The sequence below is a fragment of the Theropithecus gelada genome, chromosome 13 (assembly GCF_003255815.1).
Source record: "Theropithecus gelada isolate Dixy chromosome 13, Tgel_1.0, whole genome shotgun sequence".
NCBI lineage: Eukaryota > Metazoa > Chordata > Mammalia > Primates > Cercopithecidae > Theropithecus > Theropithecus gelada.
The window spans coordinates 96,212,350-96,234,560 of NC_037681.1; the positions used below are offsets into that span (position 1 = coordinate 96,212,350).

Genomic DNA, 22,211 nt, shown 5'->3' on the forward strand with positions numbered 1-22,211 from the left:
AATATTAATGACTTAAAATTGGGAAGATTGTTAATTGTTATACGTGAAACTTCAAGGAAAAGAAGAAAACTGAAATGGTCCCAGGCTTCTGATTTGGGTAACCTTGTAACTTTCCTTGTCATTAACTGTATTAGTCCATTCTCACATTGCTATAAGAACTACCTGAGACTGGGTAGTTTATAAAGAAAAGAGTAATAATTGGCTCATCATTCCACAGGCTATATGGGAAGCATGGTTGCGAGGCCTCAGGAAACTTACAATGAGAGCAGAAGGCGAAGGAGAAGCAGGCATATCCTACATGGCAGAAGCAGGAGGAAGAGAGAGAAGAGGTGGGTGCTGCAGACTTTTAAACAGCAAGATCTCATGAGAACTCCCTGACTATCACAAAAACAGAAAGAGGCAAACTCGCCCCTGTGATACAATCACCTCTGACCAGGCCCGCCCTCCAACATTAGAGATTACAAATTGACATGAGATTTGGGCAGGGGCACAGATCCAAACCATATCATTAACTGACAGAAAATATAGGTAGAGACATAGGTGTAGGGGGAAGATGAGTGCAGTTTTGGGAAGTTGTCCAGCTATTTATTGTAAACTTAGGGGCATACTGCATATAGAAATGTTTGCTCCTCTATCCTTTGGGAACAGTAATACATTCATAACATGCTACATGTAAAAAGGACTCCTCAGGGTGGCCAACCTTAGGGTAGAGGTTGTATGGTAGTGTATTTCTCCTTCATAAAAGTGGGACAATAAACTTAGTGGCATAAAAATACCACCAATTTACTGTGTTCATGGATTCTGTGGACTAGGAAGTTGGACAGGGCTCAGCAGGGGTGATTTATCTCTGTTCTACAATGTCTAAGGCTTTGGTTGGAAAGAGTCATATGGCTGGGGGCTGGAATAACTTGGAGATTTCTTCACTCACTGCTGGGGCATTGGTGGAGAGGACTGAAAGGCTGGCTTTGGCACTATCGAATGTCTAGCAGCATTCCTAGCCTCTAGCCACTGGATACAAATAGCATCCCACCCACCCAGCAGTAACAACCAAAATGTCTCCCTGACACTGCCAAATTTATCCTGTGGGACAACTGTCTCCTGTGGTTGAGGTCAGTGGGGTATATGAGTCTGAAACTTAGCCAGGACTGGAAAGAGATTTTTCAAGTCATCAGTGTGTAGGTGGTCTTTAGAGTCACTGTAATATATGAGATGTCTCAGGATGTAGGGTGAGAAGACCAGCGCTTCAAGGTGAGAAGGATGGACCCATATTGAAGGGGTTGAGGAAAAGAAGATAAAGCATTAAGAAAAATAAAAAAGAAAAACTGTGAGAGAGAGTAGGAAAACCAAGAAAGACAGAAAAGACTGGTGCAGTGGCTATTGCGAGTGCCTGCCTAGCATCCTATCTCCACTTTCCACTTAGAGAAGCTCAGTCTCTTGATCACAATGACTGGTGATTTCATCCATCGACCTACACAAGCCAAGCCATAGAGTCCTTCCTGTGATTTTATATTTTAAGCCACAGAGTAAGGTGTTTTTTTTTTCTCTTCTGTCCTTATCTGAAACTACGTAAATCCCAAAGTCCCTATGGTGTGCTCCCTGCCACATGGCAAAGGTTCAGCTGAGTGCGTTTAGAGATGCCATGAGTTGAAAGTGACCACCTGTCCCTTGCAGCTCAGGAAGAGGCTCTTAAAGGAAGTTGGTGGGAGCATTAATGCCTGAAGTGGATTTATTGGGCTCCTAAGTCATCTTTACTTCGAAAGTTATCTCAGAATTTTGTCCACTAGTGCTTCTTTGTGAAACTTCCAAAGACCAGGAAACCTGCACCAAAAAAGCATCCCTTCCACATTGTGTCTTGCTTCTGACTTCTGAGCTAAACAAGCCATGAACCTGTGCCAAATATGCACATATGTAGTGGGTGAGCTGTGTGGGGGATTTGATCAGAAGCAAGCACCTGAATACACTATATTGTACTAGTGTGTTATAGTTTCATCTGCAGTAGAAGACAATGAAACCAGCGGCAGAAGGAAGCAAAATGGAGAGCTGAGAAAGAGCAACTTTTTGGTAGCATTTAAGATCCTGGATCCAGTCATCTCTGAAGCCTCAGATCCAGCCATGACCTTCCAGTTGTGTGGATCAATAAATGCTCTTAAGTGGAATATCTTTCTGTTGCAAATGCAAGTGTTCTATTACAGAAACTAAAATCAGGTGTGAAGTGATAACCCTAAAATGTGGAATTGGTTGAATCAAGATAGGGAAGGTTGAAAAGCTGTAATCCTTGTTATATGAAAGTGAAGCAGCTGCTACCTAGTGTATTTTATGCCTCAGACAATGTCCCCACCACCATAATTACAAGAACATTATGGACTTGGTCAAAAGGATATGGGAGTGGGAACTGAGACAGGCATATACCCCGGAGCCCTCCCAAACACCTCAGCTACTGCATTCCCTACCCAATAAGGCTCATAATCCTGCCCCATAATCAGCTTTGATGCTCCCTGGTGATGGAAATAAGCTCCCAATTGTTCCATTTTTCTAAGAGGTGGAGACAAGGATAGATGACATTAATCTAAAGCCCAGAGGAATTGGATGATTCCTGCAATTGTTGCTAAGGGACTGAAACCACAAGGGCAAGGATCCAGATTCAGAAATGCTGACTCAGCAAGATTTTTGGCACTTGTAAGTAGCCAGCCAACGTTGCCAGCCACCCAAAATTATATAATCGGGCCAGCGACTGAGTGTTTCAAGTGAACTTTATTGCCCCCTTGGCAAGCAGAGATTATGATTATGATTGTTCAGTTCTTAAGACAGCCCTCCAAGAGTCCTTACAACAAAAAGTGGGTTGCTGAAGCAGTAGAGACCTCACCGGAGGAAGTTTCCTGACCATCCTCTTAAGCATGGTGACAAAGTCAATGAACAGGGGAGACTCTCGCAGCAGGAAGGCCCTGAAGCACCCAGATAGACTGACTAGGAACCCACTCCACGGCAAAAGAAGGGAGTAAACAGAGAGACAGGTCTCACTCTTCCTGTTTACCAGCCTAGGGGATGTTTTGTCCTCTGTAACCTATTTCTAAATGTGGCAGAGCCTGGCTTCTCTTCCTTCTCTACCAACTTCTTTTCATATAAGGGCTACCATCTTATTTCTAGCTTTAGGTAAGTCTTCTATTCCTCTGTCTGCTTAACAACTATAGCAATCATACATATAACCTACAGAAAGTGAAAAGCCCATTATCACACAGGAACCATCTCCCTACTCTAATCCTTGAGGGGGCCTGGCAAAAGCCCATACCCATGTATATAAAAGAGCTGTCATTTAACGTAAGGGTAACCACAGAGACAGCCATGAAACCAAAAAGATTTTATGTAATGTTTATTTTTTTAATTCCCATCCTTAACTTTGGCTTTAATCCTTACCTCTCATTTCCATTCTTTTCTTTGAAATTCAAACTTTTTTTAAAAAAACAAAAGTGTTTAAAATCACAATTATCTAGAATCATAATAAAATTTTCTTGTCTCCAAAGAGGGGGAAAACACACCACTTTTATTTTTATGCAGCATTTTCAAATATGCATGTCAATATATATTTTATAAACTATTTAAAATAAAAACCCTTCATCCTTTGAGGTTATTGACATTTTCTAGTTCACTGACACATCTCCCATAATACAATAGTTGTATTCATTTTTCATGAATGAGATGGGAACTATACTAAAAAATAGGATTTTAATCCCTGAGGTGCCAGTTAAAATGGACGGCGTTGCCCTTGCAAAACGAGATTTTAAAAATCAGCCTTAAATAATAAGCATGGATCACACTATTTGACTCCGAATCACCTCCATAGCATGGAGCCATTTAGGAAATTGCATTTATTGGGTTAAGTTCACCCTGCTATTCCAAGCCCTCATGCTATAATGATCTTTCCTTTTGCAAAGGAATAACACATAGCAAGGAAGTCTGCAGAAACTTCTGAGATCCTCAGAAATCAAGAGAAACCAAAATCGCGTTTCTCCGATCTCCATCCACAGTGTTGGAGAGGGTTTTTCAGCACCATTCCAAGACCTGGAAGACTGATGAACTGCTTTGATTTTTCTACTTCTCCATACATTTGGCTAAAAAGGAGCAATCCCCCTGGCTAGAAAAGGGGCATGTCCTGGTTTTTCTCTGAAATCACAATATTAGCAGAGCTGGGTTCAGTTCCTTGTGCCCACTGTCCCTGCAGATCCTCTCCCTTCCAGGCGGCCTCCAGTGGTTTCCGGGGTCCTGCTGCTCCCTAATAGTAGCGGTTTAGGCTCCTGGTCCCGGGCACCTCAGGCTGGCCATTCATCCAGATCTCCCTGATGATGCGTTCGCGCTCCTCCAGCCGCTGGGCGCGCTCCAGCTCCTCCGCGGAGGTGAACACGTTCTTGTTCAAAGTCCTCTCGAAGCGGCGGTGTCTCCGCACAGAGAGATCGGACGCGGTGTCCTCACTACCGTCCTCGCTGTCGCTGCTGTCGCTGCTGCTCTCTCTGTCCTGCAGGAACTTCTTCTTGGGACGCCGCCTGCAGTCTGTGTGGCAAGAGATCCTTATCACCAAAGCAGCCAGAGTCAGCACCAGCCCGATGCACACGCCAGAAACAAAGTACAGAGCTGCTCGCTCAGGATTTTCTGGAGGAAGAAGAGGAAAAGCAAGCATTTGAGAGATGACAATTCCACATGCAGAGATCCAATACGACTCCAGCCTACACCTCTCACCAGGCTCCAAAGTTTTGATGGTTACAAATATTGTCCTCCCATGTGATATATTTTATAATGTATTCAAAATATAATTGACAAACGGTGAATCTGTAAAAGAATATGAGATTCTTTCACTCTTCTTGCAACTTTGATTTAGAGATTCTTCCCAAATGAAAAGGTAAAAGAAAGAAAAACAGTAATTATTTAGACCTACTGTACACAAGCAGCTTTGCTTAGGTGTCATTTGTTTAAGAGATGTATCTTATCTAAAGCCTCTTTTCACCTAGACCAAAACATCTTTACTTGTGAATTTGCTCATGCACCCCAACTGAATTACCCTTTCATCACAGTCGCAGACAGCTTCTGAGATGAACCCCATCTCCTAGTATTCACACCTTTGTGAAATCCTCTCCTCTTATGGGGTGGACCTAGTGACTTACTTCTAAGAAATACAGTTGACCCTTGAACAACATGGGTTTGAACTGCACAGGACACTTATACATGGAGTTTTTTCAAACAAACATGTGGATCGAAAATACGTTATTTGCGAGATGAGAAATCCACACATAAGGAGTGTCAGCTTTTCAAATATGTGGCTTCTGCAGGGTCAACTGTAGAACTTCAGTATGCATGCACGGATTGGGGTATACACAGGGATGCTAGAACCAATCCCCTGCATATACCAAGGGTCGACTGTAGGATATGGCAAAAGCAATGGGTGATTCTAAGATTAGGTTACATAAGACTGTGATTTTGTCTTGTTCTCTTGCTCTCTCCCTCTCTGGGGCTCTTCTTACTTGCTGGTTCTGATGAAGCCAGCTGCCATGTGTGAGCTGCCTTATGGAGAAATCCAAGTGTCAAGGAACTAAGGGTGACCTCTGGTCAACACCCTTTGAGGAACTGAATGGTGCCAACAGCCATGTGAATGAGCTTGGAAGTGAATCATCCCTCCATCTAGTCTTGAGGGGACCACAGTCCCGGCCTTGCAGCAGCCTGTGAGAAACCTTGAACCAAGGAACCCAACTAAGCCACACTCTATTTCTGATCTGCAGAAACTGGGAGATAATAAATGTTTCTGTTTTCAGCCACTAAGTTTTGGGGTAGTTTTGTAAAAAGCAATAGTTGCAATCAGTCACACATTGAAAGCCAGTATAGGTAATTAGGAGTGGCCTCAGCAGGTTAACTGATAGGGGAGGAGAAATTTGAGCTGTTTCCTTGGTGAGAGAAGATAACAGTCATTCTGTTGATGATCAGTATGCTTAGTGGGCCTAGTTGTGACCCCTGTAAGATGTGCTTAACAGAATGGGAGTCTTTAGGTGAACAACTTTCATTTCTAGGTACCCACCAGGACAAAGAACAGGCCTGGCCTTGAGGACACTGTACCCAATGGGTAGTCTTTTATCCCTCACCTGCCTCCCACCCATTTCCCCTGAGTCCCCAGAGTCTATTATATTATTCTTATGCCTTTGTGTATATTTGGACAATTTTTGTAGGTTCTGGAAATTCAAAGACTTAAATAAGATTCAGTTCTTGCTCTCAGAATGCACCTAGTCTACTGGGGAGACAGATGAAAGCAATGGGCAGAAAATAAAATAATGGGCTGTTAATGATGGAAGCACATTGTGGGGGCAACCGGCCCTAGGAGAGAGGGAGTCATGGGGGCATTTTGTGAGCATGAGAATGAGATGGAGACACTTGGACCAAATGCTAGGACGATTAGGTAAATTCAAGCCTACTGAAGACCAATGTGTTCCCCCTTATATGGCAAGTCAACACTAACCTACATGCTGGTCTAGTGGCTTGTTCCAGGTCACGTTCACAAAGGTAACGGCATTAAGTTGTGTTTTCTATTTCTGTGTGCTACTTATTGGGATTCTTTTCAATTCAAACACAAAAACTTCATTTCGTTTCACCCTGGTTCCAGATTGTTAAGATTTTTTATAATCTTGATGTCATCATCTAAATTAATCTCTCTGACTACACATTGGGTACAGTGTACACTGCTCTGGTGATGGGTACATTAAAATCTCAGAAATCACCACTGAAGAACTTATCCATGTAACCACAAACCACCTGTACCCCCAAAACTATTGAAATAAAAAGAAAAGAAAAAACTATTGTCCAAATATGTTCCTAAAATTTCATGAAATCCATTACATCATCAGCCTCAATCTTTAAAATAGCCCACTTATTTCTTTCTTCTCCTCCTTTCCTCCTTTGTTGGTTGTCTTTTATGAAATAAAAAGCAGAAGTAAAAAGAGGTACTGTTACATCCCTAGGCCACATGACAAGGTAGAAAGGCCCAAGCAAACAAACCCAAGTCTGTTCAGTTTCAAAGCCTATTCCCTTCTCATCATTTCCTGGTGCTTCCATGGCATCAGTGTCAATGCTGAGGGGCCATATATTACACAAGGCTGTTGGGAGGATCAGTGTAGATAATGCATGTGAAAGTGCTTGGTAAACGTCCCTTTCTGGGTAAATAAAAGGTGGTCTTGTAAGATCTAGCTAGAGCAATCAAGAGAAAAAAATAAAAGGCATCCAGATAGCAAGAGAGGAAGTCAAACTATCACTCTTTGCAGACAATATAATTCTATACCCAGAAAACCCTAAAAACTTTGCCAAAAGGTTCCTCAAACAGATAACTGACTTCAGTAAAGTTTCAGGATGCAAAATCACTACAAAAATCAGTAGCATTTCTATGCACCAACAATGTCCAAGCTGAGAGCCAAATCAAAAGGTAATTTCATTTATAATTGCCATAAAAATAATAAAATATCTAAAAAATAGCTACCCAAGGTGAAGGATCTCTACAACAAGAATTACAAAACACTGTTGAAAGAAATTAGAAATGTCAGAAACAAATAGAAAAATACTCCATGCTCATGCATTGGAAGAATCAACATTGTTAAAATGGCCATACTTCCCAAAGCAATTTACAGATTCAGTGCTATTCCTATCAAACTACCAACATCATTTTTCACAGAATTAGAAAAAAAAATGATTCTAAAATTCATATGGAACCAAAAGAGGGTTCAAATAGCCAAAGCAATCCTAAGGGGGGAAAAAAAGAAAAGCCAGAGGCATCACACTACCCAACTTCAAGCTATATTGTAAGGCTGCAGTAAGCAAACAGTATGGTAGTGGTACAAAAACCAACACATGGACCAATGGAACAGGATAAAGAACCCAGAAATAAAGCTGCACACCTATAGCCATCTGATCTCTGACAAAGTCAACAATAACAGCAAAGGGGAAAAGATTCTCTATTTAATAAATGGTTCTAGGATAACTGGCTAGTTATATGCAGAAGATTGAACCTGGACTCGTTCTTTTTACCATATACAAAAACTAACTCAAGAAGGATTAAAGACTTAAGTGCAAGACCTAAAACTATAAAATCTCTAGAAGAAAACATAGGAAATACCATTCTGGACACTGGCCTTGGCAAAGAATTTATGGCCAAGTCTCCAAATGCAATTGTGACAAAAAGAAAACTGACAAGTGGGATCCAACCAAACTAAAGAGCCTCTTCATAGCAAAATAAACTATCAACAGAGTAAACAGACAACCTACAGAATGGGAGAAAACATTCCTAAACTATGCATCTGACAAAGTCCTAATATCTAGAATCTATTTTAAAAACTTAAACAATTGAGTAAGCAAAAAATAAACAACTCCATTAAAAATGAGCACAGGACATGAAAAGACACTTTGCAAAGAAGACATACATTCGGCCAACAAATATACGAAAAAACGCTCAACATCACTAATCATCAGAGAAATCACGATCAATATCAAAACCACAACGAGATACCATCTTGCATCAGTCAAAATGGCTATTACTAAAAGTAAAAAAATACCATGTTGACAAAGTTGTGCATAAAAGGGAACACCAGGCTGGGCATGGTAGCTCACACCTATAAACTCAACACTTTGGGGGCTGAGGGAGGAAGATCATTTGGGTTCAGGGAGCTTGAGACCAGCCTGGGCAACATGGTGGAAAACTCATCATTACAAAAAACACAAAAATTAGCCAGGCATGCTGGTGCACACCTGTAGTCCCAGCTACTTCTGGGGCTGAGGCAGGAGGATCGCTTGAGCCAGGGAAGTAGAGGCTGCAGTGAGCCAAGATTGTACCACTGTAATCCAGTCTGGGTGACAAAGTGAGATCCTGTCTCAAAAAAAAAAAAAAAAAAAGGAATTATAAATTAGTTCAGCCCCTGTGGAAAGCAGCATGGAGATTTCTCAAAGAACTTAAAACAGTACTATGATTTGACCCAGCAATCCCACTACTGGGTGTATATCTAAAGGAAAATAAATCTTTCTACAAAAAAGATACCTGCACTTGTATGTGTATTGCAGCACTAGCACTATTCACAATAGCAAAAACATGGAATCAACCTAGGTGCCCATCAACAGAGGATTGGATAAAGGAAATGTGGTACATATTTCCACATTTGTATTCCATGGTACACCATGGAATACTAAGCAGCCATAAAAGGAATAAAATCATGTGTTTTGCAGCAACATGGATGCAGCTGAAGGCTATTATCTTAAGCAAATTAACACAGGAATAGAAAATCAAATACTGCATGTTGTCACTTATAAGTGGGAGCTAAAAGCTGGGTAAACATGGACATAAAGAAGGGAACAATAGACATTAGGGACTATTAGAGGGGGAGGGTGGGGTGGGGTAATGGGTTGGAAAACTGCCTATCGGGTACTATGCTCACCACCTAAGTGATGGGATCATTCATACACCAAACCTCAGTGACATGCAATTTACCCATGTAACAAAACTGCACAGGTAACCCCAAACCTAAAATAAAAGTTAAAAAAAAAAAACAAAAAATCCAATAAGGAGAGGATATGAGAACCTTCTGTACTACCTCTTCAATTTTTATGTTAATTCAAAACAGCTGTATACAATGTGTGTATTAATTTTTTTAAATCTAGCAACACTGTTTCAGGAAAAGATCTGTTTTAGATATTATTTAACAATTAGCTTAATGTCTCACCATTAGATGGAGATGCTGTTTACTTTTAAAAGTGAACCAAATGTTAAGTTGTCAATGTATCTGTACATCTAGTTGTAGCACTACTGAGTGACTTAATAAATTTAAGTTTGCACCACACACACTTTTTTTTTTTTTTTAAAGATGGTCTTCTCAGAACTCATTTGCTTACAAATAGCATATTCCTATGCCAGGCACTATGGGATCACATCAAAGGCCCCACCTTTATCTTAGGATTGATTTTTTCCCGGAGGAAATAATGACCAGAACAGTCCATGAACTCCACACCAATCTGCATATATTTGTGATTTGCTCGTGTCTGCCTGATTATAATTAACATGCACAATGTGTACAAAAACATGCTATCTAATGACAGGCTGGAATGGGCGTGAGTCTTATCTAGATTCTAGAGCAACTTAGAAAATTCTTAAGCCCTCAGATAGAGAAAACATGTCTTGGGGCAAATAAAAGCCCTGGACTTGGCCTCCCTGGATTGGGTTAAATCCAATAATTTGCCTTTCTTTTGTAAAGTGGGAGGAAAGCATTGTCATTTATTAGTTAAGTGACCTTGAGCCAATCACAACCTCACTAGACCTTCAAGCCTGACAGGAGAAATGGACATGCAATAAACATAATTGGAATTGAGCACAACCGAGTGAAATAATGGAAGCGGGCATGAGGTACCACTGGGGCAGTCTCAGAGAGTACAGAATTGGAGAAAAGTCAGTGGTCACAGGAAATGGAAAACCAAAAAGCCATAAAGGGTCAGTCCAGAGTGGTCTTTACAAAACCTAGTTCTAGTGATAATTCAAAAGTCAAAATCACTGGGATAAAGCAAAATGAAGCTCATTTGCTGGAGAAATGGGTTCTGCTGTTTATCAAGATAGAATATCTCCCAAGGGTCAGGTCTTGGACCTGTCTACTTTGTCCAGAGTTCCCTAGGAGCCCTTTTCCTCTGAAAGAGCCTTGACTCTGCCTCAGAAATCTGCTCCCAATTGCTAACAGAATTGATTTTCTGCCACTAGTTGCATCAGGTAGGAATAAGGTCATTCTACTCAGGGTGACGGCTGGTTAGCTAGCCCAAGGTGCTGCCTCTGCCCACAAACTCATGAAGCCATCAGGCCACTGACTATGCCTAAGTCCCTGTCGGTCTAAAAGGGCCTGAGTTTCATCTCACCGCTCAGCCTTACTCAAGATAAGCAGTCTTCACAGTGGGAACATGTGCCTAAGAGGTGAACAGGCACAGCTGGTTTTAAGGAAATCTATTTCTAGACCTTACACAGCCATTTTCTTTATTCTTTCCTATATTGGATCTGCCTGAGAAGGTGCCTGTGGTGGAAAGCACAGGCTCACCTGTTCTACACCACCCACCGCCCACTGCTTCCCCCATTTCACTAAACTCAAGTCAGACCTTTCCCCTACATCCCATCTTACTATGGTGCGCTGCCCAGAGTGCAAAAATGGCCACCAAGCAAAATAACAGTTCCAAATATTGAAATATTGATGTCAATGACAGGAGGCAAAAGCCCCTAACAACTGGTAACACATCCTTTTCCAAGTCAGTTTCCAATTCTTGGTTTTCAACAAAACTGAAGGAAGGCCTAATCAGGTTGTCAGCTGATAAATCAAAATAACTTTTGATGATGGATCACTCTGATTTTTGGCATATGATGAAACTTAATTCAAAGACTGGGTGACTTAATTATAACAAAACTTCTTTTGTTTTTGTCTGCATGTTTATATGAACAAACTTTCTCAACACCCATAACTATACAAATAAAAATCAGAAATAGAACTGTCACTGAATCATGCCTCCTTCTGGCAATAAGTGATATTTATTCATGAATACATAAATACATAAACAAATTGAGGGGAAAGGAGGAAACTCATCCATCTCCTTAAGAGATACATTTCCTGTAAATTTTAATTTGTATGTTTTTTGAATTTTTATGTTTAAAAACTCCCATGTACCTTCCAACTTCATACAGAATGTAACTCACATTGATCTCATCCTCTTTTTATCTCAAACATCTAGTTATCTCTCTTACCTCTCTCTCTATTCTTTTCTTTCCCTCTCTCCCTTCCTCCCTCCCTCCCCTTTTCAACCTTCCCCTTTCCGCCTGAGGCTCCCTTCAGTCATCTGTGCGCAATGCCCAGAGTCATCTTTTTGACTCACTCTTTGGCTTCTAGCCATAAATTAATTAATCTCAGCCATTCTCATGTCTCTTCCATCTCTTGCCTACTCACTGCCATTTCCCCGCACCTGCAAGTTTTCTAACTCTGGATTCCATTTCCTTCCACCTTCAATTCATTTTGCACATGGATGTCAAAGCAACACTTTAAAATCTGACTCCTATTATTTGCCTTATTACTTTTACAAAGAAAAAGAGGACACTCAAGGCTGTCAAAAATCTGGTTCCAATCTCCCTTTCAATCATATCTCCGCAAACTCTTCCACAGGAGCCTTTAGTCCAGACAAGCCAAAGACTTCATTGTCCACTCTTGACCCACAAACACATCCTCCTCTTCCTGTTTATCCCTGACTGCTGGAATGCCAGAGTGTGGACCCCTTAGTGAATTTTTTCCAATTGATAATTAACCTTCAATAAAACTGAGTCTTTCTTACATTGATGTAGTGCTCAAGTGACATGCCTTGAACTTCACAAACGTTTAATTCCTTCTTTTGACAGTATGAAACATTCTAAAGGAGTTTTCTTAGAGTTCTATTAAAGGTCACTTTATTATGAGTGTGAAATAAAAATTCTACATAAGGTTATTGTGAAAATTCTCCCCTTAGGAAAAGAAGAATTTAAAGTAATCCTGCATATACTTTGGTTTAGGAGGTATGGCTTTGAGTATATAAATTAGAAATGAGTTTATACTGCTTAGCATGCCCTGGCAACAAAAAAGGTTTTGATTTCTGGCCTTACTTTGGCTTCGCCTCTTTAATCAAGCGAAATAAATTGAGCCAATTATAGTTACGCCACAGCTTTTCTGAGCTAGAATGAAATGAGCCAAAGAGAGGGACTGGCCCACTTCTGCTATAATGCCCTTGAAGAAGCCGCACAATGGGAAGCTGGCTCTGCTCTCATGGGTAAAGGAAGGGACCTTGCAGACAGGGTAAGTGGGAATCAGCAGGCAAAGCTCCTGTGATTGGCACTGTACATCCATTTTCTGTGGATGATCCTTCAGACCAAAGTCTTGTCCTCTGTCTCCTACACCATGAAGCCTTGAAGAGAACCTGCCTAGGTAAGCCATGATTCAGAAGGAGATACCAACACTGCATCTTCCCTCAGTCTCCTCAACCCAAAGAAGACAATTCCCCAACCAAGAGAAAATCTGCCTGGATCCCAGAGTGAGAGAAAGAGGACATGACAGAGAAAGAGTACATCAGTTACACTTGCTTTATTGCCCAACTTATGCAATAACTCAACCTCTCTTCTGTTAAAGTGAGTAGCATTAAAAGAACTTAATTTAACCAATCCATGTTTTAGGTTAGAAATAAATTTGGGATAAGCTGTCTTTTAAAGCCTCTAGATAGCTCATGTATCCACTAAGGCAGCAAACATAACCCTGTCCTCCCTGGAGTATGAATCTGGAGCTCCATAAATCTATCTCCATTTCTTGGAGACTCCTATATTCCCTACAGGGGTTTTCAGACCATGAAGGTTTCTAACATAGTAACAATGGCCACATAATCCAGTGAAATACAAGTCAAGAGAAACCTATAAATGCTGAACAGATATAGCAGAGCTTGAGTTATACTCCTTCTACTTCCCAGTCCCTTCACAAGTGGCACCTCTACATGCACCCTTTTACCTATTCTGGAATCTAAGAATGCTTAAAAATATTAGGGTATATACAGATACACATATTGCATACATGCATGCACAAAGAGACATAGATATGCACTCACGGGGAAGAAAGGGAGGGATGAGAACAGGAAGAAAGGCAAGAGGAAAAGGGAAAGAGGGAGGAAGATATCAGATAGATGATAGATACATACATACATGCATACATACATAGAGTGAGTGAGAGAGCTATCATTCACGGAATGCTTCTCTTTGCCAAGATCTGGAATAATTCCTTTATGCTGATCATCTGCAATACCTTCAGCCATTACCACTGTTCAGCAGGGTAAGTAGGGTTACTCTTGTTTAAAAGCTGAGGCCGAGATGAGGGTGTCAAATGTAATTCTGCCTGATACTCAAAAGTTCATGCTTTGACCAAAACAGAAACGAAATTAAAGGCAGAAAAACAAGTAATTCTAGCTTTCACATACTGCCCTCACCCCACCTATTATATAGGCCTAACATCAAAGATAGTTTCTGAACTCCATCTTGGAAACCACTGTGCTCCCTTTGTAGCTTAATGAGTCCACCTTGTCCTGCCTCCCAGATCAGAAAACATCCCCTTTTGTCTCTAGCATCCAGATGTGGATTCCTGGACAAGCCCAGTAAGAGCAACCAGACTGGGTAAGGGAGTTCACTGGATCCCAAGTTGGTGACTCAGGTCGGATTTTCACAGCTGATACAATTAATGTCATGCCTCTTCATCCTTTTCCCACAAAATTCAAAACTGAAGCTCTAAGGTGATTGTTTTTTCTCTCCTCTAATACTTTCTGTTCCAGGTCACTTCCTCTTCGCCAATGATCCACCCTGGTCTTGACTAGATCCAGACAGCTGTTAATTACCCAGGAAGCAGAGTGGGGAGGGCTATTGTCAGTTGTTTTCCCTTGATAAATAAAAATAAATGTATTGCTGTATCTTGTTTCCTGCAGGTCATTGTTTTCATGGGCAGGAAGAGGCCCTATGTAGAGGTCCTGAAGCTAATCTCATTTGCACCTTCAGAGGTCAGATCATGCCCAACAGACTCCTTGCAGGAGAGGGCAGCAGCAGCCAGCCCAGACCAGGCCAGCTGATCTCATGCAAGTGCAACCTTCTGTCTGCCTGGGCTTTCTTCTTGGCTCTGAAGCTTCCGATTCCTTGAGTGAAAAGGAAAGGCTTTTAAAATTGGTTTTGACAAATATTGCATGTTTTCACTTAAATGTGAGAGCTAAAAAATTTGATCATATGCAGATAGAAAGTGGAAAGACAGATAACAGGCTGGGAAAGGTGAGTGGAGGGCAGCAGGGAGGATGAAGAGAAGCAGGTTACACGGTAAAAACATACAGTTAGATAGAAGGAATAAATTCAATGTTTGATAACACAGCAGGGTGACTATACTTAATACAAATGTATTGTACTTGGGTTGATAGACACCCTAAATGCCCTGACTAGATCACTACACATTATATACATGTAACAAAATTTCACATGTGCCCCATAAATTTGTACTAATAAAATACAATCTTAACCCCTCAAAATAATAAAATTAAAAAGTGGGTATTAAAGAGAATCATGGGGTTTGTGTGTAGTCAGGGAGTGCTTAGCAAAATCTCGTCTCCAAACTCTTTAGGCGCTGTAAGAACATCTCTTGCCAGGCGTGGTGGCTCATGCCTGTAATCCCAGCACTTTGGGAGGTCAAGGCGGGCAGATCATGAGGTCAGGAGTCGGAGACCAGCCTGGCCAGCATGGTGAAACCCCATCTCTACTAAAAATATAAAAATTAGCAGGGTGTGGTGGTGGGTGCCTGTAATCCCAGCTACTCGGGAGGCTAAGGCAGGAGAATCGTTTGAACTCAGGAGGCAGAGGTTGCAGTGAGCCAAGATCACGCCATTGTACTCCAGTCTGGGCAACAGGGTGAGACTCTGCCAAAAAAAAAAAAAAAAAAAAAAGAACATCTCTTTATAGCATTCTGCCCCACCTCATAGGAAAGGGAAGACCTCCACTAACACTACTGCCTCTCTAAAATGCTGGAGGACGCTTCCTTCCTTTTCCTTCCATCTCTGATTTGTTCTTCCCCAGGAAGGAGTATTGAGAAATCTCTGTTCCTACCTGTCTGGCTCTGATGTGTTCTCCTTTGAATTCACTGATTTCAGTTCATGTCCTTCGCAGGGACATAGATGAAGCTGGAAGCCATCATTCTCAGCAAACTAACACAGTAACGGAAAACCAAACACCACATGTTCTCACTCATAACTGGGAATGGAACAATGAGAACACATGGACACAGGGAGGGGAACATCATACAGGGCCTATCAGTGGGTGGGGGGCAAGGGGAGGAAGAGCATTAGGACAAATATCTAATGCATGCGGGGCTTGAAACCTAGATGACAGGTTGCTGGGTGCAGCAAACCACCATGGCACATGTATACCCATGTAACAAACCTGCACGTTCTGCACACGTATCCCAGGACTTAGAGTTAAATTTAAAAAAAAGAAAAAATTCACTCATTTCATCCCCTCCCACAGGCAATAGACACCCCACGAGGAAGCATCCATTGCCCTGCCCCTCCTCCCAATCCACTGGCTCACTTTTCTTCCCCTGCAAGGGAAAGACCTACAATCCCATAGCTGCCCTAGAACTCAACGGACTAGGTAGAAGGCCCTGACACATTATTCCGTCCAGCATTACCACTGCTGAAATTGACACTGATGAGGTCAACTTCAAAATTTGAATGCCTTTCTGGGTCCTTGAGTTTAGAAGAAGGGTGTGATTAATTAGCCCCTCCAGTCTGGGCAGCACTTTATGTGGTTGCGTTATAACTAGTTATATAACCATTATCTTTCCCACATGACAGTGAGGATTCTGAAGGCAGAATCCATATGATTGATTCACTTTGGATTCTCTGGGCATTCAGCACAGTGTGTTGCTCATGGTGCATATCTCACAATATTCACTGAACTAAATTATGAAGATACCATTTCCAAAAGTTCAGCTAATAAATTTGTTATATGTAGATACATATGTATGCGTATGTATGTGGGTATGTGTATAAATATGTGCCAGTATAACATTAAAAGAGTAGGGAAATTTTGGGAGACTGAGGCAGGTGGATCATGAGGTCAGGAGTTCAATACCAACCTGGCCAACATAGTGAAACCCTGTCTCTACTAAAAATACGAAAAGAATTAGCCGGGCATGGTGGCATGCGTCTGTAATCCCAGCTATTCGGGAGGCTGAGGCAGGAGAATCACTTGAACCTGGAAGGCAGAGGTTGCAGTGAGCCGAGATTGCACCACTGCACTCCAGTCTGAGTGACAGAGCAAGACTCTGCCTCAAAAAAAAAAGAGTACGGAATTTTTTAAATTATAAAATCACTATAATTTCACAACCTGAATATAACTATACGTGTGTAGTATAGTGAATTTTCCTTTGTTCTTTCTCTATCATATAAACATGCACATATTTATTCATATTTACCTGCTTATAGCCAGAGTATCTATACAGACATGTATATATAATTCATATCTTTTCCTTTGCATACACTGTACATGTACACTTCACATGTACACAGCATATAACACTGTTCAGTATTGCTCCATGGTCTCCCTCCATCATGCCTAATAATGGCTACACAGTATTCTTCCCAGTGAAAGTGCCAGTTTACAAAAACTGCTTCCTGCCTTTGGATATTTAGGTTGTTATGAGGAAATATTTTGAAAAATAATAATAGAAGAAATATTTTTGTGCTTAATGCTACTTCCTTTTTTGCTTGTTGTTTATTGCCTTGCAATGGATTCTCAGGAAAGGAATCTCTGTGTCAAACAGGATACATATTATTATAGCTCTTGAAACACATTGCCAAGTGGATTTTGAAAAGTGGTACACTAATTTATCTTGCTATCATCTGTGTACGAAAGTACTACTTTCACCAAACCCTCTTTAGCGGAGGATATTCCAACTGTTAAAAAATGTTACAAATTGTGAGCCCCTCCTTAGGGGTAGTACTGGAGGCCTGGGGTCCTGGCATTTCTCAGCCCATGCAGGAAGCTCCCTGATGAGTGTCTGAAACCATTTTTAGATTAACTTTTAGTACTCTACTGCATGCTTCTGAAACCAGAGTAGGCACAGCTTCAATCCTATGCAGGGAGGATGCACAAAAGCAGAATGTCCATGATACATCTTTCTGGAGCAGCAATTTTATGGTGAGATTTGGAAGAAACAAATTTAATCATTTCCAAGAGAACGTGTAAGAACTATCAAGTCTTAGGACACATGGCCAGGACCAGAAGGTGCCCAGTGAAGTGCTGGGGTGGGGCCCTCTCCCACAACCCTTGGACCAAATAAGAAGGAAAAGTAGAACCTGGGACTGAGGAAGCCCCAGCAACTCCAGACTCCATAGCCCTTTACCAAGACTCACAGGAAGAACAAAGGCAAAGGCAAGGCAAGAACTGCAGAGGAAAAACCTAGCACAGAAGTTTCCTAGGAGACTTCAATTGAAGCATCAGCAAAACTGAAAGGCTAATGCCTGTCCACACATCCAAAAGCAGATCTGTCCTGGATCTGTTTTCAACACATCAGCCAGCTATCAGGAAACCTGAGATGTGATTCTTCTACCTGGCAGAGCTTCCCATCAAGACATAAACTGGGCTCCCTCTTACCTTACGGACAGCTGCTATGTGGAGGCAGATCTATGGATTGGCCTCATGCTGCAATCAAGCACTTTGCCTAGGACCCAACAATCATTGCCAAGATGAAAGTCAGCAGCAGGTCTGAAGTTTGCTTTCATTATGTTCTCCAGCCTGTAACCAAGACAGTAATCCTGGCCACTTCTTCAAACCCGACGCAAGGTTGTGCTGATATAAATGCAAACTCAGCTCTATGCCTATCAACCATCTATGTGGCTAGGACTGCCAACTGAGTATTCAGGCACCAGGCAAGAGGTCTTTCCAGGTTTCCAACTAGACTTTTGAGAATTTCCAAAGATAATGACTTTGCCCCTTTCAGTGCCCATCTTCCAAAAATAATCAGAGGGGGCCTCTGGAAGCCATTTAGACTCTCCAGCCTCCTCCCTAGTGAAAATGGAGTTGGACACAAAAAGGCAACCTACTGACCTCAAAGGCCCCAGCCCAGATACTGAGTATAGGGGCCCCCTATGACACACCTCATCTGAGCCACATCAAAGCCCAAACTGTTCCTCAACCTCTACCATCCAGACAGCCCAGAACAGCCCTTCAGAATTGTCTTCAGGTGGGACAAGAGACAGTAGAGCTGCAGGTTCAGAATGGCTGCCTCATCCCTCCCTCCTGAAAAGTCTATACCTGCTGATCAGAGCCTTACACCTTAGGGAGGTCAGCCCTCCCAGTAAGTGTCCCCCTAAGAGGACCTTCTGGTCTTTTCCTCCTCTGAGGAGAGGAATGATACCCTCTGTGCCACAACATATATAACCTCTACTCTCACATGACTTGATTGACTGATGAACAGATGCCCTGAGGAAGAAAGAGATGCAGAGGACAGCCTGTGTCGTGTCTTGTGAATTCCTGTTTCCCTAGCTGTGATGCCTGTGCAAATGGAGGAACACCAAATAATACGGTGGTGGATGCACAGACACTGCCTAATAAAATTCAGTAAATTTAAATTGAATTTAAGGGGAACTTATCATATGTCATACAAAAATTTAAGTTGCTGAATTTTATAAGAAAACTGAGTTAAAATGCATAAGGGCATTACAATATAATTTTAATAGGAAGCTATGAAGATTATCTGCACTTGCTATGTAAATGACAGAATTTTGGGTAACTATGTAAGATCATTGATGGGCTTGAAAAGATATCCATTACTTAATTTTATCAGACATTTACTTTCAAATATTTGCTGTTAACCAGTTAACCAATTAACCAATACCCTCTCATGTTACTAAATTTTTTTTATTCTGAGGGAGCACTTCTATGAAAACAATAGTAAGATTGTGGCTAATTTTGGTTATTAAAACGATCAGATTGTTCGGTTAGTTTATGTTATTGTTAACCAAATGCTCCTATAGATAGCATATTGTACAGATGTTTTGATTCATCCTTTTACTCTAGGTCAATTTTCTTTAATTTTATTCATCAAATTGTATTTACTATAGATAAAAGAAACATTGTAGTTACCATGTACTCTGCAGATCTGCACTCTTTAAAAATACAAATTCTCAGTCAAAACTCACACCTATTTTATAAAAATCTGGATTTTAAATAATACTTTGAGGTAATTTCTATGCACATTAATGATTTTTAAGGGGGGTAATTCGATTCTTAAAAGAGGGGAAGTTTACATGGGTACACTGATTTGTCAAAAAGGTACAATTAAAATTGTACCTTTCAATGTGTAGGTATTTTATCTAAAAAATAATCGAAAACCTAATGAAGTAGGGGGTGGGAAATGGTTTGAAGTATAGATTAAACAAAAACAACATATGACTAATAGATGTTAAAGCTGGGTGACAGGTCTATTATATTTTTTGGTATTTTGTATATGTTTTTAATGTTCTGTAATAAAACACATGAAATGACAGAGTTGATCTATACTTAGTTCTTAAGATTTTGGTTACCTTTGGAAGGAGAAGGAGAATGTGATTATCAGGGGAATGAGCAAGTCTGATTCTATTTCTTGGTTTCACAAGTTTATTTTGTAATAATTCATCAGCTTTCCATAAATGTTTTGTGCATATGTTTCTGTATGCATGTTATAAATCAATAAAAATTTAAATATTAAAAAATTTACAAATTATATATATTAATACATGGTTACTTATATTCATTCTATAAACATTTACTGCAAGTCTTCAATGCCTTGGGCATAGCTTAAAGGCTAAGGACACAAAGGCCCTCGGCCCTTACAGGATTCACAGTATAAAGGGGAATGAGAAAACTCAGAACTACAATACCTTCTCAAATGCCCAAATTTGTGACTATCAGTTGCGGAGGGTGAGGCTCCCTCACTCCTGAGAGACTGCCTCCCTCATACCAATGTCATGGGAAATGTGATTCAAATTCTGGTTAAATACTAAACAGTCAGCATAATTGTACTTGCAGTTACACATTCAACGAATATTGGTTAAACAGGGAAAAATAATCACCCAAAACTCCTGCTCTGAAAAATATTACTATAAGCAAAGTCAAAAGACAAGTGACAAATTAGGAAAAATATCTGTAATATGTAACAGACACAAAGGACTAATATAGGAAAAGTGCCTAGAAAGAGTATTAAGAAAAAGATCAATAAAAAATGAAAGAGAGATATGGACAGTTCACAGAAAAAGAAATACAAATGGCTCTTTAACATATGATAAATGGGGACTGGCACACTATGGCTCACAAGCCAAGTCTGCCCAGCCATAAGTTTTTGTAAATAAAATTTTATTGAACACAATGATGTCCATTCATTTGTGCATTGTCTATGTCTCCTTTCGTGCGACAATGCAGAGTTGAGTTGTTACAGCAGAGACTGGCTCACAAAGCTGAAAATATTTACTGTCTCACCCTTTAAAGAAAAAGCTTCCTGACCTCTGATCTAGAGAAGCAGAAATTAAATAGCATTTAGATATTATTCTTCATCTATGAGATTGTCAAAGTTCAAAAGTTCGAAAACACTGTTGCAGGGGCTTCTCATATATCTTTTAAGAGTAAATTGGTAAAATTATTTAAATGATAATTTATTAATATTTTTCTCAGTTGATAATTTACACATACTTTGTTCCCACAGTTTTTCTGTGCGGCACTTATTCTACAAGAGCACTTGAACATACATGTCATAGTTATTTATTGCAGCTCTGTTTGTTGCTCAGTTTGGAAAGATTTAAACCATTTTCACTGGACTGGTTAAACTATGGATGTCCATCTATATAATGGAATAATATGTAGTTGTCTAAAAGAATGAGGAAGGTCTCCACATGCTGATCTAAAATATCTCCATAATATATCGTTCAGTGAAAATTGTGAAGGGCAAAACAGTATGCATGGTGTGCTACCTGTGCATAAAATGGAGGAGGAGAAAACTGTATCCTTGTATTTTCTTAATATCTGCATAAAGAACTCTGGAAGGATGCATAGATGCCTAATGATGGGTCAAGTTTGGGAACTGGATGGAGGAAGCAGCTCTTGGGTAAGATGCCTCGCTACATGTCTTTTTATAATTATTTGGTAATTGAGCCCTATTCATTCACTGATTAACTGAGCATCTGATGGGTGCCAGGCACTATTCTAGATGCGCAGGACATAGCAGTCAATGACAGAAACAAAAATCTCTCTTCTCCTAGGAGCTTATGTTCCAGCAGGGGAGATGATACTAAACAAATAAAATATATAGTATGGTGGATGATGGTAAGGTGATAAGCAGGAAAAAATGGGAAAAAAAGCAAGAAGGATACAAAGTGCCGAATCTGTGTTATGGCAAGAAGCGGATAGTGATGAGCAAAATTTACTGAGAAGGTGATTTATTTATTTGCTTATTTTAAAATGTTATGGGTACATAGAAGCTATACATATTTATGGGGTGCCCATAGCTGACTTTTGAGAAACAAAGAAAACTTAAAGGAAATAGAAGAGTGAGCCAGGCAAATATACTAAATATTGAAATCATTAAATTAAAACGAGTAATCATTCCATTTACTCTTTCTAA

At 40.5% G+C, this 22,211-nt stretch overlaps 1 protein-coding gene and 1 non-coding gene across 9 annotated transcripts in view; one reads left to right on the forward strand and one right to left on the reverse strand.

Annotated features, from left to right (window-relative positions):
* The first annotated feature begins 607 nt into the window (after positions 1-607).
* LOC112605506 lies at positions 608-742 on the forward strand. The gene has a single exon (XR_003115488.1). It is a non-coding gene; the product is annotated as a small nucleolar RNA U109 (small nucleolar RNA).
* A 2,608-nt stretch (positions 743-3,350) lies between these two features.
* The window catches only part of EVA1A (eva-1 homolog A, regulator of programmed cell death), a 144,875-nt gene continuing 126,014 nt past the window's right edge, over positions 3,351-22,211 (reverse strand). For all 8 annotated transcript variants that reach the window (XM_025353973.1, XM_025353978.1, XM_025353980.1 and 5 more), the window contains one exon: positions 3,351-4,641. In XM_025353973.1, coding sequence (XP_025209758.1) covers positions 4,268-4,641 — 374 coding nt within the window. In that variant the 3' untranslated portion in view covers positions 3,351-4,267. The remainder of the gene's footprint in view (positions 4,642-22,211) is intronic.